This window comes from Aptenodytes forsteri, unplaced genomic scaffold, assembly GCF_000699145.1.
Source record: "Aptenodytes forsteri isolate BGI_AS27 unplaced genomic scaffold, ASM69914v1 Scaffold321, whole genome shotgun sequence".
Taxonomy (NCBI): Eukaryota; Metazoa; Chordata; class Aves; order Sphenisciformes; family Spheniscidae; genus Aptenodytes; species Aptenodytes forsteri.
The window spans coordinates 1,822,546-1,838,320 of NW_008795030.1; the positions used below are offsets into that span (position 1 = coordinate 1,822,546).

Here is a 15,775-nt window from a genome sequence, read left to right on the forward strand (position 1 = left end):
TAATTTTAAACCTGGCTTAAATTAGCAGACAGGAAGCACCTTTTCAACTAATCAGTTTTACCCTATTTTGCATTGGTAGTTTCATTTTTCTTCAGGAAGGTAATTGGTGTAACCTCGAAGCGTGTGATTTACACTTCTGTAGTCTCTTGACTCTAAATTGGAGGCGATTTTTTTGCAAACTTGGTACTCCATCCCTGTACGCGTTTAAGCTGGTACCACACGGAGTTAACACACGTGTTCAGGTTTTGTTAAACACATCCTTTTTTTTTTTTTTTTTCTTTGACTACAACAACAATTTTTACTCATTCTTTTGCCAAACGGCCTTTAGGTGAAAGGTAATTCAAACAAAAGAAAACATGAGAACATTTTTTTCAGTTGTTTTGCAACGACTGATGATTTTACCAGCCGTTTGCCTCTTCAGAAGCTGAGCAGCCGAGCAATTCCCGCGCTACTTTGGCGGGTTTGCGGACAAGCTCAGCCCGGCTGCTTCTTCGCTGCCTGGAACTGAATCCGTTTGAGGAATTTTGCTTTTTGTACTTTCTTGCTGTGCTTCTGAGCACAAAGCACACCTCTTCCTTCAACACGTGCACAGCTTGTAACGGTTTTGGTAAAGTTTGCTATGTTTTCTATATATTTTTCTTTGGAAAAGTGTTTACTGCTTTGCCGCGCTGCGCGACTGTTCTTCGTTAATGGTCATCAACAGCTGATGCTTCAGTGAACGGGGCAAGTGAGTGCAGGACTGTTCCCGTTTCGCATCGTGAAGAAATTGAACTTTCTCTTAGTGAAGAACAACTCCTACTTAAAGGCTATTTTACAATGTTAATAACACTTTTCTCCCACTGAAACACCCAAATCTTTGGGCCACGGACTGAAGTCCTGCACCGATGTTCTTAAAAATAAGGCTTCGTGCCCCTCTTCCAGTGTCCTTTCCTGAAAGTGTCTACAGAGAATAACTGTTCAGTAGGTAACTATAAATTAGACTTTAACAGATATCATTTTGAACAGCGATTTCGTGAAACATGTTTAAATCTAATTTTGATTTAACCGGCAGAATCCAGCGACAGAGGTGTTCTTCCCCCCGCGCAGCCCTGCCCTCTGCTCCCAGCCCCACCTGCTGAGAGGCACTCGGACGCGCACCCTGCCCTGGCAGAGCGCGGGGCTGGGGGGGAGCAGCTCCTGTCTCTGCTTCTTCAAGGGTATCCCCAAAAGGCAAAGCCCTGCAATAACCGCAGCTGGCGTTTAAGGCAAACCCCAAAATACTTTCCTTTAAAGGTAAAAACCACAGGGAGCCCCTCAGCCGAATCCCTCTTCTCGTAAGCACCTTCACCTGCTAAACCTACACGGCACACACGGCCTCTGAGTTACCGACGGAACTCCCCGCTCGCGTTAGCTCCCTTCACCCAGCCCTGCAAAACGGCCAAATGCGGCAGTAATGAATCTACAGTGACTAATGGAGGACCACCCCTCTGAACAGTCAGTCACCTCCGGCTGTGCGTTGGTTGTTCTACTGTTTTAAGGTCAATTAAACTCAATCCCACTCTTCCCAGCCAACTTCCCAAGGCTTAATCCACGCACAGAATCGGGCAAATAAAGAACTTGCCCACGTATTTGCACGCTGATTGCCTCCAGGCAACCGAGGAAGCAAACACAAGTTGTCGGAAGTGGACCGTAAGATTTTTAAGCATGATGGACGTTGGCTACGCTTCACCCTTAGTAGAAGGAAGTGCTACTGAGTCGAGTCAGAACTAAGCCTGAACAAGAGAAAACTTAAGTCAAACGGCTTCTTTCAGCCAGAACCCGGCTTGTAACAACGACAGGGTTACAAGATAAACAGTTTACGTACGGTACGCGTTCACGAGTGCGATACAGCAGGGACGAGGTGACGTTCTTGCTGCACTTTAAGCAGCTGTCTGATTTCCGAGACCGAAAGAGCTCAGGTAAGGGCCGCTGTTCCAGGACATCATCTACCGCCAGCCAGCGGGGCGCACCAGGGTGGGGAACCATCTCTATCGTCTTGCTTCGTGCCGCAGCTGAATGGACTCGAGCAGTTACGACCCCTTTGAACTCATTCTAGGAGAGCTGAAGCAAGAAGTTTGAAAGTCGAACTGTTGATTAAAGCCTGGCAATACCCAACTGCCTACGCCATTGTTCTCAGATTTAATAATCTTTTTATTATCCTTAAAAGAGATATACTACTTCCACGGTAATTAGTTACAATGACTGAGACCTGATCGAGAGAAACAAACAGTTCCACTGCAGAGTTCTGTGAATATGACAGGGGAGAAAAAAAACCCTATTCAGCAAAGCGAAGGAAGCTGGAAAGCCCCTCGAAGGAGCGGCAGTTCCCCCTCGCCTGCCAAAGTCTCTGCTACAGCTTTGGACTCCGGCTGAGACGCGAATGGAGCGTTGTCAGTGCTGTGACTGCCTTGCTGGACCCTCACGTGACATGTAACCACGGACTCTAAGCAGACGATAAGGTTTTATGAGATGATCCTACACTAAAACACAAGCTATCACACGCCACAGCTGAAACTCGGTCAAACTACAGTTCAGCGCTCTGCCGAAAGCTACGCTTCCAAGAGCGCTACTTTTTTATCCAAACACACGCGTTAGGAGGTTTGACCTTTGGGGAAGTCGGCCAGCAGAGCGCGAAAATGCACGTGACGTCCAGGCTGCTCCTCCGAGTTAACGGCCCTCCCATCACAGCCCCCGCTTAGCCGGTCCTCCAGGTCTGGGCCCCTGCGTGGATTAACTCGTGTCAGACAAGGTGGAGCTGAGCAAGGAGGAGCTTTAACACGTGAAGTTTTACAGCACAGAACCCGCCTTCCCGCCCTTGTTTACCATTCGGATTACATCAGCTTTCAGGGAGTACTAGATGTTTTCCAAACCGGCAGAAGAACCGTCTTTGTCCTGAACGTTACGGCAATTCATAAATTAGTTTCGGAGCGTGTGAAGCTCGGGAAGCTGGTCCACGCGGAACTCCCTCGGCAAATTTCCAAAGTCACACAAGTGGAAAAATTTAATAATCCAACACTGAGTTTCTATAAACTTCCAACTCTTGCACACACCCCTGCTATCGTCCCATCTGTTGCCGTAACAAATACATCTTTCTTCTTTATGAACTACGGCTATTGACCTGCCAGTGACTCACTTCATCCTCACGTTCTCTCCTGTGGACTCAGTTTCACCTAAATTACACAGTCCAATTAAACTCCAATTTTTCTTTTTCCTTGCGTAGTTTAAGATACAGTTATTCCGGCAAGTCACTTATCTGAACCCACGTATCTGCCATTTCAGGAAGGCAGCCTTGACCAACAAGCAAACACACGGCATTAGCAGTTTCAGAATAGAAAGAGCGAGCGAGATTCATGCACCGGAGGTTCCGCCCTGTCGCACAAGGCCTCCTACACGGTTACTTTGTGAACTGCAGCAGCACGACTGCAAATAAAAGGGTTGAGGAAGAGAGCCGAGAGGTTAACCGAGAAGATCGAGCGGTGAACAGATCAGACGAGTTTGGGTTTGGATGACGGGATCTCGGTTAGAGGCTCAGGAGAGGAATTCAATGATGTAAGGCAACAGTTCGCCCGGACAAGGTTTCACAGTACAGACACAAACGCGAAAGGCTGTCGTCCTAGCGGAGTGATTCTGTACGAAAAAGTAGCTGTGCGACGGTACGCAGAGCGGCGAGGAACAGGGCGATTGCTCACGAGAAGAGGCAGCTTGCTACCACCGGAGTGCTGTTTAAATGCGGCGTTAGTATTTGAACAAACGGCTAAGCGGGAAGGAATTAAAATATTAAACTAAACACAATTTAGAAGTTTTATTCTTCTTAAAGAGCGTATTTAATTGCTCTTTTCAAACTTAAACCATTCTTTATGGCTAGATCTTAAAAAAAAGGAAGGAGCACCTAAACAATGGAAACCCCAAAGGACAGAAAAAGGTGGGGGAAGAGCCGGCAGCCTTGGGAAGGTCTGCCCTTCCTTCACGGCTTGTCCAAAATCAACAGCGCGGTCCTTCAGCAAAGCGCGGTCCTGGAGGCAGGAGATGAAAAATAGGTATGAGGGAAGACAAGCAGTCGGTGACTCAGGTACTGAATATATTTAAAGGAACTTCTACCAGTCCCAAGATTAAAAGGCACACAGAGGTCACAAAACCCAGATGAAAGTGAGATGCAGATCATAAAGAACGAAGCGTTAACTCCTTGCGAAGCCTGCACACGTGCGGTCTTTTAAGACTAAATTTCAGAATCATTTGTGCTGCCAAGGAACATCACAGGGGGGAAAAAAACAAGTAAGAACGAGGCAAAGAGATTAGCACGGGATGTCGTTCGGTTCTGTAGTTTCATAAGCACCAAATCCACTCAGATGTACTTTTTAAAATGTGTTTGTCCAGAAAGTTCTTGGAATTTATTATACACATTTAATAACAGATGATACTCAACATTCAAATGTTGTTGAACTAAGTTTACAAGCACTTTAGCATACAATGTATACTTCTGCTAAGAAACAAAAGATTCAGCATATAAGGAAGTGCAGAAGGAAGCTACTTTAAAGAGATCCCCTTCCATCCAGTATCTACATAATACCTGTTTTATTTTAAAACCCTACACGATGTCAAGTAAAAAGACTAATCAAATATCTACACTTAATCGTGCACGACACATCTACTGCAGATGCAGAACAAAAATTTTCAAGAGCATGTTCCATTCCTCCTTCCAGAGGAACCTTAGACTTCAGAATTGACTTGGTTTCAGCAACAGAGCTGGAATTTCTTAAAAAAAAATCCGACAGTAGCACTCCAGCAAGTTTCAAATATGATTATGAGAGAGGCAGCGAGCCGCCCGGGGTCTTCAGAGGAGCATTCAAACCAGAGTTTACACGGCTAAAGCCTGGAACTGAGTTAATGCAAGCCTGCCGTTCATTTCTTGCAGGACCTTGAAACGTTTTACTTGCTATGACAAGCCATTTTCACCAGCAAGTATGTCGTTTGTTTGTTTTAAGCTTATCCATCCTAACAGAGTGCTGACCAGGTGCCTGGTTTACTCTTGCTTTGCAAGAACACCAATCCAGACGCAACTGGAGCATCACTGCATTAACAGAGGGCTGTTTCTGCTACCCCAGGACAGTTAAAAACAAAAGCCCCAGTTTTTCAGAGGCCGGCATACTGGATCAAATACTTTTTCATACCTGTATTCATTAACCCTGTACAAAAGAAAGCTGATTAGCAAATGTAAATGTTCATATAAAAATAGCCAACATCTGTTTAAATTTAGAAATTTATTTTGTTTAATCCACAAGCTTTATATAGCTTTAGTTAAAAAAACAAAAACAAAAAACAGTGAAAACATGACAATATCCAAAGTTCAGGTTCCTCAAGCTTTCAAAGACCACATCTCTGAAAGTTGCTTATACCATTCAGAAGAACCGTAACGAGACAAGATTTATGAACGGGGCAACGACATCTCACAAACAAAATTTATGTAACTGAAGGAATTTTTCTGGGACTGCTGATCATGGAAACTGCCCTTTAAAAAAAGAACATAAAAATACAAATGAAATTCCAGTGTTCCAAATCAACATGTTACATCAATATAAACCCACAGTGTCCTGGTAAACAACATGCTTTCATTTATGTACCACTCTAAACTGCTATTCTTGATTCGCTTTAATGGAGACTATACAGGCAACAGTAGAAAGCATTAAAATATACGTACTTCCTCGGTAATTCTGCAGTGGTTTTACTTCTGGGCAAGCTTACAAACCACAAAGGTTAGTAGCGTAATGTAAGTGGATACAAAAGAAGTCAAATGGGACCCTCGCAAATTATGCTAAAGGCTTTGTTGAATTTCAAAAGAAACTAGGGAATCGACGGTCATGTTTAAAACCTTCAAAACAAATTCCTACTGCTTCTAAAAAGTCTCACTCTAAATGAAATTATGTTGACTGTCAATGAAAGAATGTCACTAGTACACTGTGGACACCTTTTGTAATGTAAATCCATGCCCTTTGTACATGGTGAACCTCAACCTAGCAATTATTACAACAAATGTTATATTCTAAAGCTCAAACACATTTAGCAATTTGAAATTGAATTCTGAGTACAAACCAAATAAAATGTACATTATATCAAAGGATTCAGCCTAGGATGGTGGTGACACTTGCGCCTTCCTCATTGACCTCAGTGCCTTCTCCCGCAGGTGTTTTTCTAGATCATCAAGGTTGTCTTCTGGTTCACTCTCTGTCTCCTTCAAACAAAGACAAGGCATTTCTTCAAACACTGAAAGCTAAGCCAGGCTGCAGCCCCCCCCCCGTACCGCAAATCGTCGAGTAAAATCATGAGACACTACGTAGCATTTCTGAAGCGAGACTGCCGTTTAGACCCTCAAGAGTACTACGCGCATTCATCTCCATCTATTTTCTTACACTGGACTGGGACAAAAGCAAAGCACAGGCACCAAATTCCTACCTTTTTGGGTTCTGTCTCTGCTTCCTGGTCTTCCTGTGCCGAGGTGGTATCTGCTGCAGCCACAGCGGCAGCTGCTGCAGCCGCTGCAGCCTTCTCCTTCTTATGTTTTTTGTGTTTCTTGTGCTTTTTATCCTTTTTATGCTTCTTATCCTTCTTTTTCTTCTTCTTCTTTCCACCCCCTTCTTGATCTGAATTCTGTAACGAACAATTCAACAGATATTACATTCCTAAGGCTTCCAAGTGTTGTTAAAACAAGCCCACAACCATCCTGGGAAACTTGAACGGACTGAGCAACATCTGAAACTCAGTAAACTCAACACCGTCTTCAGAACAGGGGGGAAAGTCACATTCCCCATCAACTGACAGAAGCAGTCCTGGAAGACAGATACTGTAACGCACGGCTGTGCTGCGTCTGTTCAAAACGGAACGTAACACCGTGCAAACTCGATGTGCTGGTCACAGCGATGGCAGGCAAGCCTCCTCATAAAAATTAATACTGCAGGTGGAGCCCAACTCCCTCAAACACTCCCCTGGCAAAGAATGGAAGCGTCCCTAGGAAACACCTCAGGAGAACAGATAAGGATGCCAAACAACCTGTTCTCTTCCTATTAGGAACAGCCTGAGTCTGCATCTAAGTCTACTGAGCATAAATAAGACCACCTCATGCTGTGGACCATGATGAAACTCATGTAGTCTCATGAAATGAGAAAGCCTTTTCTTCCAGAAGTTAAAATTGATGTACACCACCACTTTTTTTTCAGACTCAGAGATGTTAAATTTGAAAAATTTATGCTACAAATTGTTTTTAACAAGTTTTTTTAACTATGAAAAAAAAAAAATCAATCCAAGGATTTTTTTTTTCATGTGAATAAGCTTAGAGCTGTTCAGCAGCTAAGTCTTCACGAAAACAACTTGCCATATAACGCAAAACAGGATTGCTTTTATTAGCAAACAAATACCCTTGCAGGCGATGGGCTCTGAGTTGGGCTTTTAGCCTTTTTTGCAGGTGACCAGTTTGCAGAAGGGGAACGAGACCGAGTAGGAGATGGAGGTCCTTGATGTTTTTTCGGTGCTGGCTCAGGTGATCCTGACGCAGACCGTGATGAAGACACCCGTCTCGCAGATCGTGGACTTGGCGTGGAAGCCCTTAAAAATAGAAGAGCTACACTTAGATTCTAGTGTTAGAGATACAAGAGACAAAACAAGAAAGTAAAAGTTAACGAAAAAGCCAGATGAACATACGTGCTTCTAAGTTGGTTGAGCTGCCACTTAAGAACTGAGTAGTTGCTTTGCTGGCATATGGTACAAAAGGCAAAACAATCTAATACCACCGTGGATCCATAATGCAAAAGGATATTGCAACTTGATAGCTTGTGAATACTACTATCGTTGTTCAGGAATGATTGCTCCCTTTCTTCCGATATTACTAATTTATAACCACATTAAAAGTCAAGAGAATAGCAATGCTATTTTATCATCCAATGAAGAAAGAGTGCAAGACATTGCCTTCAGCTATATTGTCTTTCTGAATTAATAAGCCAGCACCATACTTTTGACTATCTGCTCCTAAGAGCGGCATCACACTAAAGAAAACTGCTAAAATTCTAAATGTGGGGGGTTTTTCCCCTCTTGGATGACCACTTAGAAATTATTTATGAGCTAATGAAAAGCGTTGGTTCCCTTCTGCAGTTAGCTTTAAAATAAGAGAAAGCTCATTTCTCTTTAAACAAAACTAGCAACAAAACTTCTCTCGAACTTCTTTTCACCTGCTCAGTCCCAGTGTTTTGTTGTGCTATTAGAAGACTCCTCAAACCCTACACAAAGCCTCTTTAATGCTTCTCCCCATGTTGCACTTTATTTTAACAGATGCTTCCAATCTAATAAACTTCCGAAAAGCAACGTTATGATGGTGGAAGCTGAACAGAGCCACCAACGCTTGAGCAATCTCAAGATATGAGAACCATTTTAATGCTATTCCCACTGCATTAAAGCAAGACAAAAAAAAACAACCCTCACAAAACCACCAACAATAAAGACAGATTTTTTTACTTTGTCTTCTTAGGTTCTGGCGTTCTTGACACCCTCCTGATGGGTCTAGTGCTTGGAGATGGAGACTGTCTTCTCTGGGGTGAAGCTGAAGCTCCCCTTCGTGGTGGTGGTGGGCTTGCAGAGGTATGAGAAGCTCTAGGCCGTGGTGAAGGTGAATGCCTTTTGTTTTGTGGTGGAGAACGTGTTTCCCGATTGGACCTACTGGGAGGAGATCCCTTCCTGTGCTTGGAAGATAGCGAAGGTGAACGCCTTTTAGCAGCTGGCGAGCTCCTTTGTTTTGGCGGTGGTGAATGGGAGACTCTGCGTTTTGACTGTGGAGAAGGTGATGCCCTTCGTTTAGGCGGGGGAGGAGGAGAAGCCGTTCTTCTCTTAGGTGGTGGAGAAGGAGAATATCGTCTCTGTATCGGTGGAGAGTATCTCCGCGGAGAAGGTGAGCGTCTGCGTGGGGGTGGTGATGGAGACCTACAGAGAAAACAAACGTTCAGGTGCCACGTAGGCACGTGAATTAGTTACAAGTGTCTTGCAATTCGCCCAAAGAGGGGAAATAGAATTCCTCTAAAAATTCTTTAAAACTTTACTTAATACCAAACTTTTTCAAAATCAGCTTAATGGGTGTTATTCAGTCTTTGATACAGCAATCAAATGATACCCAGGCCACACACCCACCGCGCAAAATCTCACTAGCAAAACTACATTTCCCTCAGTAACTGTGAATCAAGGAACTGGTTTCCTCAATCATGGCATTTCTTTTTACACGTCATAGTTGGAAGTCAACAAACCAAAAGCAACCACTTCATGACAAAAATGCAATACACTACCTTCGACGAGGTAATGAAGGTGACCGCCGCCGCCTAGGAGGAGGGGCAGGTGAAGGAGAGCGTCGCCGCCTGGCTGGTGGGGGCGATGGACTTCTCCTCCTCCTACTAAAGAGATAAAGGGATTTCTCAGAGAAGTTGCAATTGAGCCATGTCATTCTTTTTTGTTCTTCTGCTTTCACTATACAAAATCATCTTGTTCACGCACTTCAAAATGAAATTCTGTTAGAAGATGGAAAAAATATACTCGTCTTTCTGAAGAGTGTGAGACGACACATAATTTCACTGTAATTTTCAGAGCCCACTACAGCAGTCATGAGACAATTTCACATTCTACTTAACCTGGTCTATTCACATCCTGTAGCCAAAGAGGAAGCCCAACTCTCTCCCATTTTCTTCTCCTGAAAGCTCATTCCTGCCGTTTCCCTTGCACTGAATCTAGTGATCATCTAATGAGTCAGACCAGCTTACTGATCCACCAGGAGACTAATCCAAAAAAACACCTTTGTTGTCATGCAGTGGCGTGATTGCTGGATCCAACACAAGGGAGGAACTGGGATTGCCCAGCCACGTCAGGCAGACCAAAACCGCGTTCAGCAGCAGTCTGAAGTTGGATCAGATTAAACAGTGTGAAACTGTACTCTTGAAAACAACTTTTATCTATAGATCTGAAATCCAAAATGACTTATTTCTTGAAATGTAGAGAAAAATCAGAGCTGTTGCTAAACTGCAGCTACCTGAATTAAAATTATTCACAAAATGAGCCATTTTCTGCTCTGCAAGTTTTACAACTGACTTCTGGGACAGGAAATTTTAATCAAACACATACTTTCCTAGAGTTTTAAAGGAGAAGAATATTGGTATTTTGTAAAGTAAAACATTCCTTTTTTTAAAAAGCAATTCAGACAAAATGACTGGATAAAGGAAAAAAATGAGAGTAATGAAAAAAGCAAAGCAGCTTATCTACATAACCTGCGACTTCATTTCAAATACACTGGCTGTTGTTCTCCAAGGCAATGAGTTACACTTTTTATAGATAAGAGTTTGCTCCAAAAGACAACGTTCTTTTATTATCCAAAAAAATACCAACCCTCAAACGTCATAGTTGCCCTAGTTAAACGTGTATTTACACAATAAGGAGTAGGTGAACTTAGTATGTTGCAAAATAGATGAAGATCTTTGAATTCCAATCTGTTTTACATAGAATTGTTTGACAAGATCCATAATTAGAATGGTCTACATTTGTAGAATTAGTCATACTTAATCTCATACATCATTATGTACGCTGCAACTATATTCTAGCTAAGTCCTGATTACAGATTGCTCACCAGGGTCATTACATCAGATTAATAAACCCATCAAGCACCCAGCTTCCCGCACCTTCCTATATTCTGAGATCAACAGAGCAAGCAATTTCACAAATGAAAGTCTTAACAATATTGCTTACATAAAAAAAGAGAAAATAAAGTAGGTGTTCACTACTAGTCTACTACCAGTAGTTCCAAATATCTCATGAATGCAGGAATAAGACTTTAGAAAAATTCCAATTATCTGTGACCCAGAACATCAAGATCTTAAATCACTCGTTGCAAGTCTACGGAAGGGTTTTAGCCAGAACGTGAATGGCAGCAAGAATACAAAGTAAAGCTCACCCACCTTTCAAATCTGTGTATATGGAACAAGAAAACCCCTGAAGAATGCAAGCATTCCGTTGTTTTCAGGCATCGGTAAGATGCTAATAACATTAATGTTTTTAGCTGTTACAGGCTTATGTGAATTAACAAATAGTGAACAATGAAGGAGATGGAGCAGGTGTTCATTTTTTTTTTTTGCCAGTGAAATGGTCCCAGATCCAACGCATTAAGGAACACATCAGTCTGAATTTCCCTCACCTTACTACTTTTGAGTGCGCAAGTCCAAAGGACAAAGGATGGCAAGTACTTATCCATGACAAAATAAATGAGAGCCTGTCTAAATGATTTTCTGTTTAACAGATTAACTTCTAACCAACCTTTTCATCACTGGCGATTGCCACCTCTTTTCCATCTGCATCCTGATAGCAGTGGAGGAAAAACAAAACAACACAAATCTATCTGCCATATATTTGAGGCAAAAATGAACATATTCAAATAAAGTTCAGAGTAATTCTTACCAAATGAGCACAACAAGAATGCAATCTTGAAACAAGATTGGGCAAACTGGACACGACTTAATTCTGTTGTGTATGTGCTGACAGTTGCATAGCAGACAAACAACAACATGAAGTCAATAGTTAGGAAAAAAAAAGATGTCAGTTACGTTCAACTTAAGAAGAAATTACCGAGGGGAGGATTCCTTCTGTCGTTTTCGTGGAGACGGTGATGGACTGCGTGAATGTGAATGGCGTCGGCGTCTACCAACTTCCCCATTCTTCACATTGGATCTTTTAGGTCTTTCCTCTTCAGATGAAGATGAAGAACCAGAATCTATAAACGTAGAAGAATCACTCTCTGGAAAATTATTCTCATGACACTGTTAACACACTTACTGATAGGGTTATAACTGCGGTTTAAACTGCAGTACTAACCTCCTCTCCCACAAAATAAGAAACCTCTATTTGAAAGCAGTTCAACTAAAAATGTTAGTTGAAGTCAAGCGATAAATAAATCCATCGGAGCCAAGTAAAATATTTGCAGCAACCTAACTGTCCACATAAAATTCAACTAGCCAGGTAATTTAAAAGGTGAACTGCAGTTACTTACAGAAACATGAAGTGGACAAAAACCTACACTAGGCCCAGGTTAATTTACTGATCTCAAGCATACAAGAGTCCAAAATATTAGGAAATAACCTAATGCAACAACAGATTAAGTAATCCATAGCAAACAATATTTGTGTGTGATGTTAAGAGTTTAAAAGTGCAACTTTTAAAGATGCGAACCAATTCACAGGAGATATACCATAACCTTTAAAAATTATACTTTATTCCTCATGAGTAATAATTAAAGTGATTTCATTATCAGTGGTAAATCTAGAATTAAGTTTACAATAGTGCTGCAGTGCACATAGCAAATAATTTTCATCAGTATTTGAACTTAACATTAACTACTTTCTGCAAAAGTAAACTGCAATCCAGTTTTAGGAAATCTATATCATCCATACCAGATGAAGACTGTTGATTTTGCCTTCTGTACTGACGCCTCTGTTGAACAGAGTCTGCTGCAGCCATTTTACCACCTTTATCTTCCTCTGAAAAAGTACATACATGGACAGAATATTTAAACCGAAGATACAAATTTGCCTTATTCAGGCAGAAGCAAAGTCGTATTACAGCAGATCATCAAGCATGCTCCCCCCAAATTCTTAAGATAACACTGAGGCTGGAATACACTTTGGCTGAGCTTTTTCCAAGAGAGCTTGGATGGAGTATTTGAGGCAGTATGAGTGATCATCTTTATACCTCTGAAAACTCTTGCTTTCAATGCCAGTCTATCAAGAGGGTTCAGCACTTTACCACTACCTTTTATTGTCGTGCATCTTTGATTAAAAACCCCACCCAAAACCAGTGTTGAAAAGTGAGAGCCATACCTGATTCAGACAGTTCTGCTTTCCTTGGTTTTGGTGCTGGCGAAGGAGATTCTCTTTTTTCGGAACTCTTATGTTTGGGTGCTAAAAGATAAAGTCAAATAACTTGGTTGCAATTTGTTACATTCTTGCATGCTTTTCTGCTCATACAAACCGTACACACCGTCTTTGAGACAACAAAAGCACAAAATGATAAAGCTGCTGGAATACAAATTTTTATTTGATTACCTGATGTTCTGCTAGGCGAAACAGAGCCACGGCTTTTTCTTGCACGATTCGACTGCTGGGGTGTTGGAGACCTACGTGGTTTTGGAGGTGGACTTGCTGGTGGGGATGGTCTGTGCCTCCGCCTAGGAGGGCTTGCCGAAGGAGAGAGCCTACGCGTTTTACGAGGAGGACTGGATACAGTTCTTTTAGGTGGTTTCTTTGGTGGTGATCGGGAACGTGAGGAGGAGGAGGAAGAGCTACTGCCAGATAAGGATGCTGATGACCGTCTTCTCCTGTAAATTAAATATAACATTAGATTCTGACTAGCCAGCTTAAGGCATGTTTGAGCACGAACACAGAATCGCATTTGTTTGCAAGCACATATATAGAGCCACATACAAGAGCACTTCCAAAACATGGTGGACAGCCTTCAACACTTGGTTTGTAGAATAGGAGAATAACCACCAATCTTTCACAGTTATTTTTAAACTACATAGTGAGCAAAAAATTGTTAGTGTTACCTTTGCTTGCTTTCTGTCAATCTACAGACTACAACTAAGCTCTTCTCCTGGGAGCAATTAGTTTTCTTTGGGCTCTCTTAACTTTTGGATGGTTAAGAGAATTCTCCGTGTTAGCACGTGTGATTTAACGATCTTCAGAACAGATCTGTTTAAGAGTTTAGTGTGCAAGTATGCTAAAAAGTTTTTATACCAGGAGGTAAAAATTTCAGACAACTTAACTATTCAGAATCAATCTACCCATTCTTATCTTTTAGTCTTTCATCTTTACTTTATCATTTTAAAAAGGTAAGGCCTCTAGAATTCTGCGGCAAAATTTGTGGCAAGTTCTGTTGCAATTGTGTACCTGCAGAATCCACCTTTGGCTGCAGAATTCCTGAGAACCTGGAAAAAAGAAACCCTACCTTGAGTGAGATAAACATTTGCTGAAAGGGAGCTCTTGTACATCTTGCAACATACATGTCTGATACTTTTCACAGTTTTCCCGGTAACTGTGTGAAATGAACATCTTTACAAACTCAGGGAAAAAAATAGTCATCACCTTGTCATAAAAAGGAAGAACTGTTCCTTCCTAAAGAAGAACAACTGCTGTACACAGGAAGCATCGCTTTAATTCTCTTCCTGTGAAGAAGGTAGGAATCTATTCTCTTCCTCTGAAGACAAATGTCTACTTTGACATTGCCATAAGTATGTAATTTTCTTTGCAAGGCAACTCAGAGCTTTGCTACTAGAACAATTGCTTATGCTGTCAAAAACGTAACCTCCAACATCAGAGAGCAGACCTTGAGGATTTTTTTAAGTAAAAGAACATGAAGAGTAAACACATTTCAAGTCAAAATTTAATTCTTATTTTAATTTTATGTGATGGAAATGTAAGTCATAATTAAAAAACTGCCAACAAGTAAAATCCAGTTACTTGTTCTAATTTCTCCCCCAAGCAGGGAAAAAAAAGTATTAAGACTTAAGCAAAAAAGTCATAAAAGATGTCATGTCAATCTAGGCTGGGAGCTATCCAGAGCCATTTGAAGAAGTTACAGTTCTGAAATTGCCACTTTTCAAAAAAGGTGGAAGTCTCATCACTATTTCAACTCAAAAGAAATCGTTTCACAGCTACTATTATGTTCCCCCACAACACACTTATGAAATACGACACTGCAGTTTTTCCATCACTCAAATCATGTACCTGACAGCACTAAGGTAAGGTCAACAGGGTAATTTTGGTAACGCTCATTCCTCACAACTTATGTTCCCTTCAACTTTCAAAGTTTAACATTTTCAGTTGTCTCAAAAAAGGGAATCTTACCGCCTCACAGGGGATCTGCTTCTTCTGTGTCTGGGTGGGGGAGGCATTCGCCTCGGAGGGCTCCTTCTCCTTGGAGATGGCCGTCGTCTTGGGCTTGGTCGCCTTCTAGGGGAGTAAGACCTGTCACAATCAAAAATTCAAATGAAAAGCAACTATCTAATTTTCAGATTTGAGGAAATTTATCCTCAGGGCACTGAGTGTAAAGTTGCTTTTCTCCAAGTACATCACATTAAAATGGCATTTAGATTATGATGCAAAGTGGTACATTCAGACACAATCAGTGCTTTAAAATTTACCAACACCTCTCTGCTAAGAAGTAAAATAATCCAAAAAAAGGAAAAAAAAAAAAGTAATTTACAACATCTTCAGCATCAAACCTATCTCCTAAAAGAAGGCTACACAATTCCCACTAACAAGTGCCATACTCAGCATTAAGTACCCCATTCTTTCGCCAGTCAGTGTTAGTCACTGTGAGCGTCTTCTCATGAACTGATAGGAAGAAAACAACTCCCAAACACATTTATCCATCGAACGCATCTTTCTCATTTGGCCTAAAACATCCCGTAGCTCAACAGCTCTAAAAACATCACTGCTTTCACTGAGAACATTACATTAAGTGGCACCTTCAGAAGAAAATACTCACTTCTCAACCTTCACAATCAAGATAAATTGAAGTCCTACCTTGACCGTGATCTATGACGCCTTCTTGGTCGAGAATGAGATGGAGAACGTGATCGAGATCTTGACCTTGACTTGGACCGAGTTGGGGATCTTTGACGAGTCTTCTCTTTTTCCTTCTCTCTCTCCTTCTTTGAATTACGTTCTGGTGAAGTTTCCTTAATCTCTGGTACAGG

The 15,775-nt window shown here is 41.6% G+C and overlaps 1 protein-coding gene across 7 annotated transcripts in view; it reads right to left on the reverse strand.

The window, feature by feature from the left end:
• Positions 1-4,380: 4,380 nt before the first annotated feature.
• The window catches only part of SRRM1 (serine and arginine repetitive matrix 1), a 16,916-nt gene continuing 5,521 nt past the window's right edge, over positions 4,381-15,775 (reverse strand). For 2 of the 7 annotated variants that reach the window (XM_019471264.1, XM_019471263.1), the window contains 11 exons: positions 15,603-15,775; positions 14,922-15,041; positions 13,122-13,393; positions 12,897-12,977; positions 12,471-12,557; positions 11,650-11,794; positions 9,333-9,437; positions 8,515-8,976; positions 7,425-7,611; positions 6,466-6,660; positions 4,381-6,244 (listed from right to left, as the gene is read on the reverse strand). The exon at positions 15,603-15,775 is cut by the window's right edge and continues 31 nt beyond it. In XM_019471264.1, coding sequence (XP_019326809.1) covers positions 6,140-6,244; positions 6,466-6,660; positions 7,425-7,611; positions 8,515-8,976; positions 9,333-9,437; positions 11,650-11,794; positions 12,471-12,557; positions 12,897-12,977; positions 13,122-13,393; positions 14,922-15,041; positions 15,603-15,775 — 1,932 coding nt within the window. In that variant the 3' untranslated portion in view covers positions 4,381-6,139. The remainder of the gene's footprint in view (positions 6,245-6,465; positions 6,661-7,424; positions 7,612-8,514; positions 8,977-9,332; positions 9,438-11,649; positions 11,795-12,470; positions 12,558-12,896; positions 12,978-13,121; positions 13,394-14,921; positions 15,042-15,602) is intronic. The other 5 variants (XM_019471259.1, XM_019471260.1, XM_019471265.1 and 2 more) reach the window with 5 other exon arrangements.